Below are 14,024 nucleotides of genomic sequence, written 5' to 3' on the forward strand. Positions count from 1 at the left end.
CCAGCCACTATTCAGGAAAGGCACATGGTCCCTTGGCAGTAATCCTCCTTGTGCACAACATATTCTTCTGGTGGTGTGCACCACACAGTTCCAGGTTCTCTGGACCCACTTCCCTGCAGGTGTATCTCTGCCCTGCGGAAGTATGGCACCATTAGTTATACGAGAGTGCTTCAATCTGTGGGGCGCGCCCCCTTGGGGGGGCACCACACCCTCTCAGGATGGGCGCGCACTCCACCCTAAACTCACGTTTGTTTTCCACTGTCCCTCCGGAGCAGCAGACAATCAGCCCGGGGGTTCGGTGGTAACAGAGGGCTGTAGGGGGGGGGGGGAGGGGAAATCGGTGGGGCACGACGTGCCCATGCTTTTGTCTATTTTGAAAAGCTAATCGTCCCAAGACGGTGTTAATTCCTAGAGCTGAAATGCCTCAGCTGCAGTAGAATTCAAAGAGTCTCCTCTGTTATTGAAATGCTTCAGCTGCAGTAGAATTCAAAGAGTCTCCTCTGTTATGAAACTGAAATCAACAAACATTTCAGCTCTAGGAATTAACCCTGTCCTGGGACGGTTAGCTCTTAGCTCTTCCCAGAACGGAGTGAACGTTTCTCTTAAAATTACACAGACATCTCCTGTGGCATCAATGCCCCTGTTTATAGCCTCATTCCAGGGCTGCAGTAACTTCAGAATCTGCAGAAAACAGTGTTTGTGCCCAATTTAGAATGTCGAATTCTGCACTAAGAGCTTGGACCTTAGATTTTAACCACTTAAATTCCAGCAGGGCACTTTACATAAACCACACCCTGGAGTTCCACTGATTATACTGCAATGCATGCCCTCTGCTTCCACCTTCAACACGCCATGCATGGTTTGCCTGCTATGAATGTCTGCATTTCCCTAGTTCCATCTTAGTTTGCATTTTTGTGTATTCTAGCATTATCTTGATTTGCTTTAAAGTGCCAAAATGTGACAAAATACCATCACTGAAATACAATACATAAATAGGGAGATAACATCTGCGGAGGCATCCACTGTGCTACACCTGTGCCACCCGAAACCCAGGGGTTTCAAAATTTATCAGAACGTTAAATCAATTGCCTTCTCTACAGGAATAATTAGACAATCACAGAGATCCCTTTCCTTTCCACTGCTTCTGGCTGAGGTTTCTATAACCTTTTCTATTTATTCTACCCGTACGATTTTCATACTTGAGTATGTCACCCAATAAAGTTCGATGGGTATCTACTCTGAACCGGAAGGATGAATGTCCTCTCGGCTACACTCGCCTGGCTGGAGGCAATGCAGGTGTAATTACCAGCATCGAAGACCTGCACCTGAGAAACACTGGGAGAAAAGGGGAGGAGAGTAAAAGTGACACAGTTGGTTTATGTCTTGCTTTCAGTTACTGCACATCTTCCTTCAGTATAGGACAGAGGGGCAGCAACACCCATGGAGTCTTCTTGTAAAATGTGCCCTAAACATTGGTTTACATGCCATTCCCACAATTCATTGCACATTTGAAGGTGATGTCCTACATGTGTGATGTTGTCTGTGCTTCTGTCTCAGTGAACCCCACCCTTCGACCTGTGCTGACTCTTGGAGCAGTAGGACACCATCAGGCGCACAACACCCATAGGGCTAAATCCCATTGTGTCTCAGCCCGGGCTGCTGCAGCCAGGGCCGGCTTTAGGGCGGTGCGACCGGTGCCACCGCACCGGGTGCTGGCTTCTGGGGGGCGCTGCATTTGCAAGTACTCTCACACTGTCGCATCCCTCACCGCGCACTCACATGGGCACTCCTGCCACCCACACAGCGCAGAAGGTTAATGTGCCTGCTACAAAGAATGTGTACCAAGCAGATCAAAGAACTGAGTGTGAGCAAACTATGAGTAGCGCTATAAAAAAATGCAATGTTTGTCAGAAAGGTGCTATAGAGAGATGAGGTGCATTGTTGGTGAGTGGTAGTGAGGGAATTCATGGAGAAGGAGGAAATGGGGGAGGGGGCACCAAAAAAGACTGTTGCACTGTGTGCGACCAGTGCTAGGGCCAGCCATGGCTGGGAGTGTTAGCCCCCCCCGAAGTTCAGGTCTAGTTGCACCCCTTACAAAGTATGGGCATGTTGTGCCCCATCAAGGGTTTCGTCCTAAATTACAAAAGTACACTTTTACATGCACTGCAATCCAGCCTTTCAGGGGGCCCATTGATAATGACAGCTCTGTTTTTGCCCTGATGGCCGGGAATAATTCCTAAACAGATTCTTGTAAATACTGTTTTTTTCATTTCCTTTTAATGTGATTAATGTGAGAGAGTCTATTACTATTTGCAGAGAAATGTGTTTGTTTGATGCAACAACCATAAAATAGTTTATTTTAGATCAGAACGGGTCCTCACATATGAGAAATTGGAGGATGTCGCAGATATTATGCGCTGTCAAATCAGTGGGCTGCTGCGGTGTTACAACAGTGAAAACACATCACTATCTGTGAATATTAGATGCAAACACTTTTCGAATTTCTGGATGTGGAGCAAATCTGAGGATGGCAGTAGAAAGATCCATCCACAGACTGACCGTCTCTGTGGTGAAAAACAGACACACTCGTCACATTAATGTTGGTGGTGTTATTATCTATCTATGTCATATGTAAAACAAAGCATCCTAGTAAAAACTATTTGTGCACATTTTATCTTGGAAAATTGTGTTTTGAGCTGAGTAATGAGCCTCTGCCATTTAACCACACCCACTCACAAATCTGCAGTTTACTAAACACTCTTATTGTGTTGAACATTATTTGCCGGATAAGGGCTGGGATATGCGGGTGGCGGTTGATTATTTAGTGTACCAGATTCCAGAAACTTATCAGGTGGTGGGGGGGTGGGGGGGGGGCGACATCTAAAACAATTCAGCTGGGGGGCTCAACCTACAAAAGTTTGAAGACCTCTGAGGTATACTGTAGTGTGCCTTTGAAGTTGGAGGTGCTTCAAAGGAACTCCCTTTGAACCACAGATGTCTCCCCTAAATTTCAGTCCTGTCTGTCATGAGGCAGTGGAATGCAGATCGTAATCTTTATTAGGGCCATGATCTGGCTCCAGAGGCCAAGTGTCAAAACCTCTTCCTCCAATCTATCCAGCCAGGCCCGCAAATGGCATAGGTCTGTGGTTCCAGTTGCATCCCCAGTGTTTAATAGCTGTCGCTGGAAAATGCCCAGATGTGCTCCACCAACCTCCAGTGTGGACTGGAGACAAGCACTAAGTCACACAAAGAGTTTTAGAGCATAGAAAGGCCCACGTTCTAGAAGTGGCATTTCCACCCTAATCATGACAAAACCACCTTCACCCTGGAAAGGGTTTGTCATTGCAAATCCAATTACAGGAAAAATTACGAGGCTGCTCCACTGCAATCCACTATTGCAGCCTGAAGTAATTTCAACCTTTTCCCCATGTTAGCCTATGGAAAGAGTAAACCTCATCGGTAGTGAAAGCACACATGGGTATCCTTCACTACCTGGGCAGGAAACACACGGGGGTACCTGCATGGCCTTTCACCTACCACCTGCTTCACCCCTTGTGACGTACCCTCGGGGTGCACTAGTGGTAGTGAAGGGTCCTCTCAGGATGGCTAGGGATTTAGAAAGGCCAGCCTGACAGGAAGTGCATGCAGGCATACACATACCCGCAATGGCAGGTTGGACACATGAGAAACACCAGAGGTGCAAATGCGCACACTGGCCTGCAATGGCAGGCTGGAGACATGTTCAAGCACATCATTGGTGCAAGTGTGCAGACCTGCCCGCAACTGCAGGCTGGACACATGTTCAAGCACATCATTAGTGCAAGTGCACTTACCGGCCTGCATTGGCAGGTGGGTCACAGGTTTTAAACATGATAGGTGCAAGTGCGCACACCGGTCTGCAATGGCAGACTGGACCCGGTTTACAACCACCATAGGTGCGAGTGCGCACACACAGGCTTGCAATGGCAGAGCTGACCTATGTTTAGAAATCTCAACTACGCTCCACTTCGTAATGTGTGTAGGAAGGGCACGCGGAAATTGTGAAAGTCTCCCTCAGGGTTGGCTAATGAGTGAGAAAGGCCAAGCTGAGCATGATACATGACGGTCTATTCCAGTGGGTGAATGTGTTCCACTACTAGCCAGTGCAGCCCTTGCCCTGGGTATGAGGTGTACCTTTTACAGGGCACTCCCAGGTATGTCACCTAAACCAATCAAGTAAGCACCCTGTCCTGGCATGTGTAGAAAGGGGGCATGGACTTTTCCGCTGCAGTACTATGGGAAAGAGCCCAGAGTCCTATGGTCATGAAAAGAGAGTTGCCAAAAACCAGGAGGACAACAAAAAAAAGATTTTAGGGAAATCCCCCTAAGAAGGGCCTTGTGCAACAGCCCTGGACCGGTGTGACTCAAAGCGCTATATGTCATCATGATACTTGAAGGCCATGCTGGAATACAAACCTGAAGATTAGTACTTTGTATGACTTTAACTCGCCCCCATAGCCATAGCTGACTTTTCTTAAGTGGGTGAGAAAACGCTTGTTTAATAGCGTTACTGCTCTTTGTATTCCCTCCCCATTCCTATTAATTCTACATTTTAGCCTCACCCATTCCCCACCCTTTATTATTTTTTTTCATCACCCTTCTTGCTCGCCCATCCAATGATCCGTCAGGTGCCATAATGTCTCTTGCTGGAATGTTTATATGCCTTCTTTTACTGATATATTTTTTAACCTAACTATGAGCCTGTTCACTACTGTTTTTACGAATTGTTAAGAAGCTTGGAATATGTTTGCTTGACACTACAAGCATTCTAGAAGAGACACACAGCTGAATGTTGCTGAAAGTCCAAGAAAGAATAACTCCTAGATGCTCATTAGATCTCGGAATACAAAGATACGCCATCCTATCATCTGGTGGTCCTGGCTGTGGATGTTTTGTGACCCTTTCTCCGTCATAAACACTAGTTTGAAACCACAGCCATGCTCCAATATTCTATCACAAATTTTACTAATCACCTTTTACACAACAGCCATTCCACATTCTGTTTCAGGAACTGATTTCCAACGGATGTTGCATAGTGGTTCTTGTATGCCCTCCCAGGGCTGAGAACTGGAGAAAAGATCTTCTCTGATTGTGATTGTACTTTGAAACCTATCTTTTCACGTCAAGAAGGGTCCTTTGCTCCTTTCCCTGCTCTGTTTTGAAGCATGAATTATTCTAAAGTTTAATTCTGTCAACATTTTGCTTCTTGAAATATCCATGGACACCATTAGGCAGAGAGTTGAAGGAGTGACTTTAATTGCCCTCACCCCACTGTGCGGCAACAAGTTCACACCCGTCCTTTCTTTGCACCCTATGTGGGTGTGAGCTTGGAGGAGGGAGTCATACTGGTTTCTTTCTTCAGGCTTAGTTGATTTTTGAGCTCACGAGGTTTCATTTTTTTTTATTGGTGATGAAAAACTGTTGCTTCTCCCAAAAATAGGACAGGCCTTTTACAACCTAATTTAGTAATGCAATTAGTCTGTTACATGAAATGGCTTACTTTTCTGCCACTCTTAACAGGCAATATGTGACACTGATTAAACCAGTCTATAATTGACCAGTACAAGGATAGGAGTCATATTAATATTTTGTTTTTATTGAATGATTAATTTTTATTTTTTCCTCCAAGTGTGTTCTTTGACATTACACTGCAATTCCTATTAATATATTGTTTTTACTTAATGAATAATTTGCATTTCTTCTAAGTGTGTTTAGTTATCATCATAGAGATATATGGAAATAAATTATTTCTGGTTAGCCTGATCCGGGCGGTCAGGAGGCGTTTATAGTCCTTCTTGGTGCAGCTATGCCTGTGCTCGCCATGTTTAATGTCGTGTCAAGGACAGGACCTGACTGGTGTCATCTTTCAAAATCCTTTCATTCTGAGTACTTCTAGCTATTTGCATGACGTTTGACAGGCTCCAGCTCTATTTGGGTGCAGTTACCAATGTAGATATCTAAACCGTCGGACCACTTTATAAATTCTAACCTGGCTTTCTGGTGTGGCAGATCTGGCCTTCTGATGCCCACACACAGACTTGCAAGTGTACTCAGATTTTGTAACTAACTTTGTCGTGTCACGGAAGGTCTACAACTCATGGCCGGTATCCCTATAATTACAGGTGGACAAAGACTTACTGAAGTTCATCAGTGCCGCAAGTGACCAGACCTCTGGAATATCTCCGTACCGACTTCCTGTTATTAATAATTATGTGACGCCTGTCCCTCCGCCACCAAAAAAGAGCAGTAGGAACCCAAATATGACGAGAAGTGGGACATCGAGAGGAAGGCGTTTCCGCCCGACCACGGCACCAAATGACCTCGATCAACTCTCAATGAAGGTAGAGTATCATACAGTAACATCTCTGTAGGAAAACACACGCATTCCAGAAGACTGATCTTCTGCGTGCAGTCTTGCTGCAAATTTGTAAAGTAATTGTAAATGCTGAAAGGTCTGGAATCTTCAGTGCTCGTCTTAGGTGGCCGAGGTAACAGTAAAAACCCTTCATTTCGGGGAGTCAGGCTCTGTGTTTTAACCTGCGCCTACTCTGCTGTTTTTATTCTTATTTGTTTGCCTATTCGTGTTTTGCTAAATATAATGGCGTCCCAGTTACAGATAGTGCCCATGGACATGGTACTGTTTCATAATTAAAAAAACAAAACAAAACATTGTTTAGGTTATTTTTACATTTTTATTTGTCCAGCTTTTTAGTTTTAAATTTCTCTTGTCCATCTTCTCTTTGATACAAGAGAAACCTTTACTTTACTCAGTCAGAGGCAACAACATTCATGTGGAAAATCCCTTTGTTTTAATACTTTGCAAAGTTTTAACTGTTTTTCAAGACACTATGGTCTATAAAATAATACTTTCTACTAGGTGTCAGATTATCCTACTTTAATCTGAGCTGGTTGAAGAAAGTTTCACAGTGCACTTGGTGACATACTCACTCCATCTACTAAATAAGGGAAGCAGCTCTTACAGTTTAGCATTTCAGGCATTTTCCTGGCTGAGTTAACACATTCTGTACCTAACATCTCTGGATGCTGGCCATCGTCAGACGTTCTGCAATTGACTGGGCCTAGATCAGTTATAAACTGGAGTCTTTCAGGAAACGGCCTCTATTGCAGAGCACCACGTAGTTCCAGATCAAGGCTAATGTTTTAGTTTAAATTGGTGCATGCAAATGTTTTGCAAAACCTGAGTACTTCATGTCAGTAACTTAAATCATTGTTTGTAAAAGTTTAAACCTAGGTGTTTTGCCAGAACCTGTTCATAGCTAAACCCATCATAGTACTAATCAACTCTCCAGTGGTGGAGTGTCCTGAAAGAGGTTCGTAATCTAAATCATTTTGAAATGTACTCACTTTGACCGGTGTCCCCACATCTCTATATAAAGCCCAGCCCTCTCTCAGTGTATTTTTCATCTCGTATTGTTCTGTGACTCAGTCATGGAAGCTGTGATCTTGGCTCATTGTCCACTGACTTGAACATATGGTTTAGCTTCTGTGGAAAGCTCTATTGCTAGACTAGACTGTATTTCAACATGTATGTGTTAACAATCCCCTCACTTTTTCCCGCTGTCATCCTACTGTGACAGTGCTGAAGCTGATTCCCTCCTTAATGTATCAGAAAATGGATGACCCGATTAATTTTTGGTCCTGAGATTAAATTGCCTTGGTGAAAAGTCTCAGAGAAACCCTACTTCTGGCTCAGTAAAGCCCTCCTCTCCTCTCCTCTGCCCTTGACTTTACAAATTATTATATTTCCATTTGCTCATCTTTCCATTCAAACCCATTCCTTTCAGCTCCTAAACATCCTTCCTTTAGTCAAATGCCCTGCATATCTACCCATCACTACATTCTCGAAGACCACTGAAAAAGCCTTTCCCTCTCTTTTAAAACAAGATCAAGAATACAATGATGTGCTTCGTGGCACTCATATTGCTACACCCTTGCCTCTTCAACACATTGCTCATCCCTCTGACAACCTGCCCCTCTCTAGCTATCCTCCCTACATCACCTGCATAAACTGAAACTTTTCCAATCTGCTAAAACTTCATTGCTCTGCAGATTATGAATGTCCTCCGCAGGATAACTCTTGCTCACTTTACTCCCCTATTATGTTTTGGGTTTTTCTTGAAAAATTTTGTATTTTGACTTTGATACCAGTGAAAAAACAAACATGTCATTGAAATATACATCAATAATGCAAGTGGTTTGAGCTTACCTAACCAGTTATTCAAAACCAAGACATCTGCAAAGATATATCTGGCCTAGGTGTTAGTTGAGTGAGTTTGCTAAGAATGTGTAATAAAGTACATATGTTCACTGTGTTCAGTTATACCGGTTCCTTGCTTCTCTGAGCATGTGAGGGTTTCCCTTTCATAGAGTCTAAATAGAGACGGCCGGGTTATGATACAACATGTGTCCATCTCCACAGAGAGTAATGAGCATCAGATGTCACAGACAATGTGCTTCAGTGACCCAGGTGATAACATGCGTCAGCTGTTCAAGATAGAATATGCATGAGTTGTCCTATGCAGTATATATATATTTGCCCCTAGTTACTCTACATCTGAGTGCTCCTCTGGTAGCATATGCATGAATGGCCCCAGGCCAGTACCAATTGTCCCACTATATAACGAATATTAATAGCCCCCCTCAATAACATATTGTAGGCCCCACTCAGAAACACGCATTAATGGTACACAGTAACAGGACTCGGCTCTCTCTCAAGGCAAGGCAAGAAAAACAGATTCAGGTGCATTTAAAATGAAACACGTATATATATGAATCCATTACTTTTAGAAGGAAGGCAAAATATATCGGTTAATGCAGATTCCCAAATATCAAGTAATTTAGGCATGAAAACAAAAAAACATATGGCATATATACGTGGAGCAGAGAAATGTATAGCTTATATACATGAACTAAGTAAAAAAGAATACATCACCAATCGCTCTCTCAACATTCTTGCCAACTCGGCTGGAGGAGCCCTTGATAGCCAGGCAGAAGTCTCGATCGGGACCCTCAAAGTTCCCCGTGGCAATATGTCTGCTCAACAGCGAGCTCCCATCTGGGCGCCAAGTCTTCCCGCCTTTAATACCTTTTACTTAACCTGAGGAGAAGTTTCTAGAAACCTCAGCCCCTTTCTTCTGTTACGAAAAACCGAGCTGACCATACTGGTTTGTGTCAGGGTCAAGGCAGAAGCTGGCCAGGCCTCTGTATTTTGACTCCCAGACAGAGCTGTACATTCTTCACATTTCTCTGGCAACAACAATCACTGCCCTGAAAGGTACCAAACACGCATCCCACACAACATGTTCCAGCTTATTCTGATCATGTTTTAAGAGTAAATAATTGATCGCAGCTCTGTTCTGTAAGACAGCTTTTTTTGCTCCCCGCATATCTAATAATAATTCTCCTAAAGCAACTGATGTATGGTTAATATTTTTCACTGTCAAATATGCTAATTCACTATCAGTCCTAGAATTATAAATGGTTAGGCATGGAATTCCTAATAACGAAGCCACTAAACTGATATATTCAGACTTAGATAATAAATGAACTTCAGAATCACAATCTTCACTGAGCTGAACAGCTTCCCTTGTATCCAGGACATGCGATGTTGGATTTAATGGGACCATCATAAGACCTAATCTAGTAAAAGCCCACAGTCCACCTGTTATATTTGCTGGAATATATGTGTATGTAACATTACCACTAGAAAATAGACACCGTGTTTGATATCACTGGCAGCAGATACTATATCCTTACATGGCATATTGTTATGCATATTTTTACATACACTCTCATTTCGATTTTTGCATAGGGTTTGTTGTTCCCACATCATCTTTGAATCAGTTCCTTCAATTCGTGTTTGAGCATATTTACCAATGTTAATTGGGTCGCAGGGTAGATTATAACAAATGTCACCTTCAGTGACATTGTACATTATCACTTGTGTTAGATTATTCCAAGTATCATCAGTAGTTTCTGGATGAAATCAGCAAAACATGTGGGTTCTCACATCATTTTCCTCCACTGCCCCGTCTGCATTTGTGACAATAAATGACTGCAGCATTATATTGACGAGGGTAGGTATAGCTACTAGGCACGTGGAAATAATATCCATAATGCTCTTCATGTTCGACATACAAAAGTATGACCTGTTGAGGACTGTCTCCGCAAGATAGGACAACACGTTGTCATGTTGATTCAGCAACGGTCAGTCTACACTGTCGGCTGGTCATTGTAGAGGAAGGGGCTCCCGGTCGCTCCCGGTCCCAATCGAACACAACCAAACACACTCCAGCGAGCATAAGCAGAGCACAAACACGCCATGCTGTGATTTAAAAGAACAGAGAACAAACAAGCATTATTTATTCTCCCTAGTAACATTTATCAACAGACACATGTTCCCACTTCTCTTGCCCTGGTTTCATGATTAACAGGACGTTGTCGCTTCCTGTTACAATAACTTCTGCCTGTTCGGGGGGGACTATTTGGAGATTTTACCCGCACTTTGGCCTCTGGAACCAAAACCCTCCTTCAGAGGAACCAAACCCTTCTTCCCTTCACATGGTGAGAAGGGCTGGGGCAGTCCCCTTCTTGACTATCCCTCCCTATACTGGCATAATCACTATTTGAGCGATTGTTCTGTCTCCAATTTGTATTGTCAAATCAGCTTCTCCACTGTTCAGAAGGATAACCTTGATCTCACCTTGATAGTCTGCATCAATCACCCCTCCCAGCACTTGAATGCCTTCGAGAGCCAAACCAGATCGAGGGGCCAAAGTGCTCTCGGGGAATATGGATTCCCACTCCTGTCTCAGTGAGTTCTATATCTCTTGGTTTAAGTCTGTACAGTTTCAAACCATGAAAATCAAGGCCTGCAGCCTCTGGTGTCGCCCGGTACGGAGCCAAGGCTCAGGGAGCTGTCTCCTAGTAAAGAATTGTATTAGTGGCCACATGAGGCGGAATCTGCAAAACTGATCTTAGTATCCCCATCAGAGGAGTCTCTGCCAAGGGTCTATTGTTCAATTTGTAAGACTTCATTCAAATGAACTATCCAATTTTTCAATGACCGATCGGACAACTTTCTGTTTGATCTTTCAATAATCCATTCATGCATACTATCAAACCCACAGTTTGTGGGTAAACAGAATGTGAAAGACCCACTCAATATGGTGTTGTTATCAATAATCCTGCACCAATTTGCCCTTCAAATGAGACCTATTGCCACTTTGGATTTGCAGCGGAATTCCATAGTACAAAATAAACAAGTCTAACATTTTCAATGTGTTCAACTGAGTAGCACGTTTACATGGAAATGTTATCAAATATGCAGAGTATGTGTACACATATTGACATCTCGACTACTTGCCAAGGGCTCTTTTAATCAATCTGCCAGATCTGTGCTGGTAATTTTCCTCTGCCTAGCTGACTTATCACCATCTGTGGGACAGGTCTGTGTTGGGTATGCTGATAAATAGGGCACTGCACGATTATAGTTTTTATCAAATCTAGGAGAATGTGTTTTCCTCTATTCTTTGCCCACCTGCTAGTGGCTCTTTCTCCCAAATGTCTGCACTTCTGATGTGCCCACTTAGCAATTCCAATTAGATCAGAATCTTGGGCTGCCACCTCGGCCTCTGAAATTGTAGGTTTTCCATCTGTAAGGGAATTAAACCAGCGGTCAAGTGAGTTGGTTGGACAGTGAGCATCTACATGATACATAGCAACTGTGCTTTGTGGTAACATTTTCCAGATTTCTTGCCACAAGTCCTTACCCCACACGTCCTTTGAATGTATCATCCAATTATGGGCATGCCATGTGGGAAGCCACGTAGCTAACCCATTGGCAGTGGACCACAAGTCAGTGTATATATGACACTTTCGTGGCAATTCTTGTTTCAAGGCTTGATACTCAGCATATAGTTCTGCAAACTGGCTACTCTTTCCCTCTCCAGTAGTAGTCAACAATTTCCTGGTCACAGGATTGTATGACACCGCTTTCCAGTGCCTTTTAGCCCCCACATACCTGGCTGAGCCATCAGTAAACCACACATGCTTCCTGCAAGTACCCCTGAGGCAATTTTTTGAAAGTGAAGTGCCTACCAGCCCATGAGAAAGCAAATTGCTCTTGGTTCTCAGGGGCTATTGGTATAGAGAAGAAAGCATTGGCAATATCAATAGTCACATACCAAGTCCCAGGATGCTTCTGTATTTTCTCAGTTAAGGTAATGGTATCTGGGACAGTGGTAATCAAAGGAGGTGTGTGCTTATTCAATTTGTGATAATCAACTGTCATGCGCCAACTATTGTCACTTTTGCGCACAGGCCACATGGGGTTTTTCTTCTAGGCTGTAATGAATGGAATCCCCACCTCTATCAAGTCTTGTATGGTCGCACTAATCTCCTCATGCCCTTCTGGAATTCTGTACTGTTTCAAATGAATTACCTTAGTAGCCTGGGGCACCTTTACTAGAGGAATCTTCAAGTGAACCACCCTGGCGGTGGTAATTGAAATGCACCTTTTTGGATCCAAATTGATAGCACCCATCCTCCAAATACAGTCATTCCCTTCAAGATGTAAATTCCAATAATATATTCAGAGAGGGGCACGATCAATACAGTGTACTCTCTTTTTGGTATTCACCCTTTTTTCATTTGGACTTTTGTCTGTACAGCTGGCGTCTCCTTTCCTCCTAAACCTGTGATAGTGAAATACTGTACGTCAAACTTTTTTGTATTTCCATATATCAAGGTGGCCTCTGCTCCGGTGTCTGAAAATTACGATATTTCAATATATTTCAATGTCAATATAAGGTCTATTATCCTTGGGAGCCCATCACTGTACAGGATCTTGGCCTATTCCCTGATCTCCTTTCAATCTGTCAACCCTTGCCCAGGTCAAATCTGGGGACAACCTGTCATACTCTCGGGGGAACTCCTCCTCCCTCCCTCCTGTTCTCACTGAGACATTCACTTTCTAAATCTCTCCTTCCCTTCATTTTCAAATGGGCAGTTTTCCCTCCCCCCTTTTCCTCCTTCTCTATCTCTGGCTTTCTTTGACTCACTTGATTTTTATTCTGTTTATTCACTTTCCTACTTCATTCTTTTTTTGACAAACTCTCTCTTCTGATACATCTCCCTCAGAGCCTTATTCTCTATTCCATCTATTTGCTCTTTCTTCACTTCATCCTCCAACAAGTATAAACATATCTTTCCTAGTCAGACTGTTATTGTCTGTATGGGTCTCAGACCTGGAGGCTGTTTCACTCTTTATGCAGCTCTCCAACTCTCGGACTGCCTCAATCACTTGTGCCAAATTATTACTAGTCTGGTTAATTAGCAAGGTCATCATAACCTATTTGCAGGTGGGGGGAGCCAAACAGATTATGTTATTTCACACTGATGTGGTCAACAGCCCCTCCATCAACTTATGTGCATTATCCAGAAAAATTGCAGTTTTCATTACTTCCTCCATAAGCCTCTGTATAGCAGTTCTTAATGTATACCAAGCTTTAATATTCACTGGCCAGTCCAATTGTGTTGGGTATTTATGACTACATCCAACCACATCTAATTGTAACAGGCTGGTTTGATTATTATCTCTGTAATTCCTAAACTGTTCCTGCACAATAGGATCAGTACTGAGCGTGCAAGATTTCATTGGATCTCCATGGTCCAAGATCACCCCAGAGGCTCCTATATCAAACAGTCGTACCATCCATATAAGCAAAGCCTCTCCGGGCCTCTGTCGGAATCTATCTAGAATGTCATTAATCTCCTGTTGAGTAAAATCCTCCATTGAATCCATCTCATCCCCTTGTGGATAATTTGGACCACCCTGTATCTTCCATCGATATGTGGGCTGCACCTGAAAAACCTTTCGATCGTCCGCCTCACACTGACTGCTAGCTTCATCACACTCTCGCCCAGAGTCTGAAGATTCTGAAGAATCCCAAATATTTCCATCC

The 14,024-nt window shown here is 43.4% G+C and overlaps 1 protein-coding gene across 2 annotated transcripts in view; it reads left to right on the forward strand.

Moving 5' to 3' along the window:
- Positions 1-14,024, forward strand: part of ERICH3 (glutamate rich 3) — a 554,163-nt gene that overhangs the window by 196,365 nt on the left and 343,774 nt on the right. For both annotated transcript variants that reach the window (XM_085602275.1, XM_085602276.1), the window contains exon 7: positions 6,162-6,380. In XM_085602275.1, coding sequence (XP_085458401.1) covers positions 6,162-6,380 — 219 coding nt within the window. The remainder of the gene's footprint in view (positions 1-6,161; positions 6,381-14,024) is intronic.

The sequence above is a fragment of the Triturus cristatus genome, chromosome 4_2 (genome assembly GCF_964204655.1).
Source record: "Triturus cristatus chromosome 4_2, aTriCri1.1, whole genome shotgun sequence".
Classification (NCBI taxonomy): domain Eukaryota; kingdom Metazoa; phylum Chordata; class Amphibia; order Caudata; family Salamandridae; genus Triturus; species Triturus cristatus.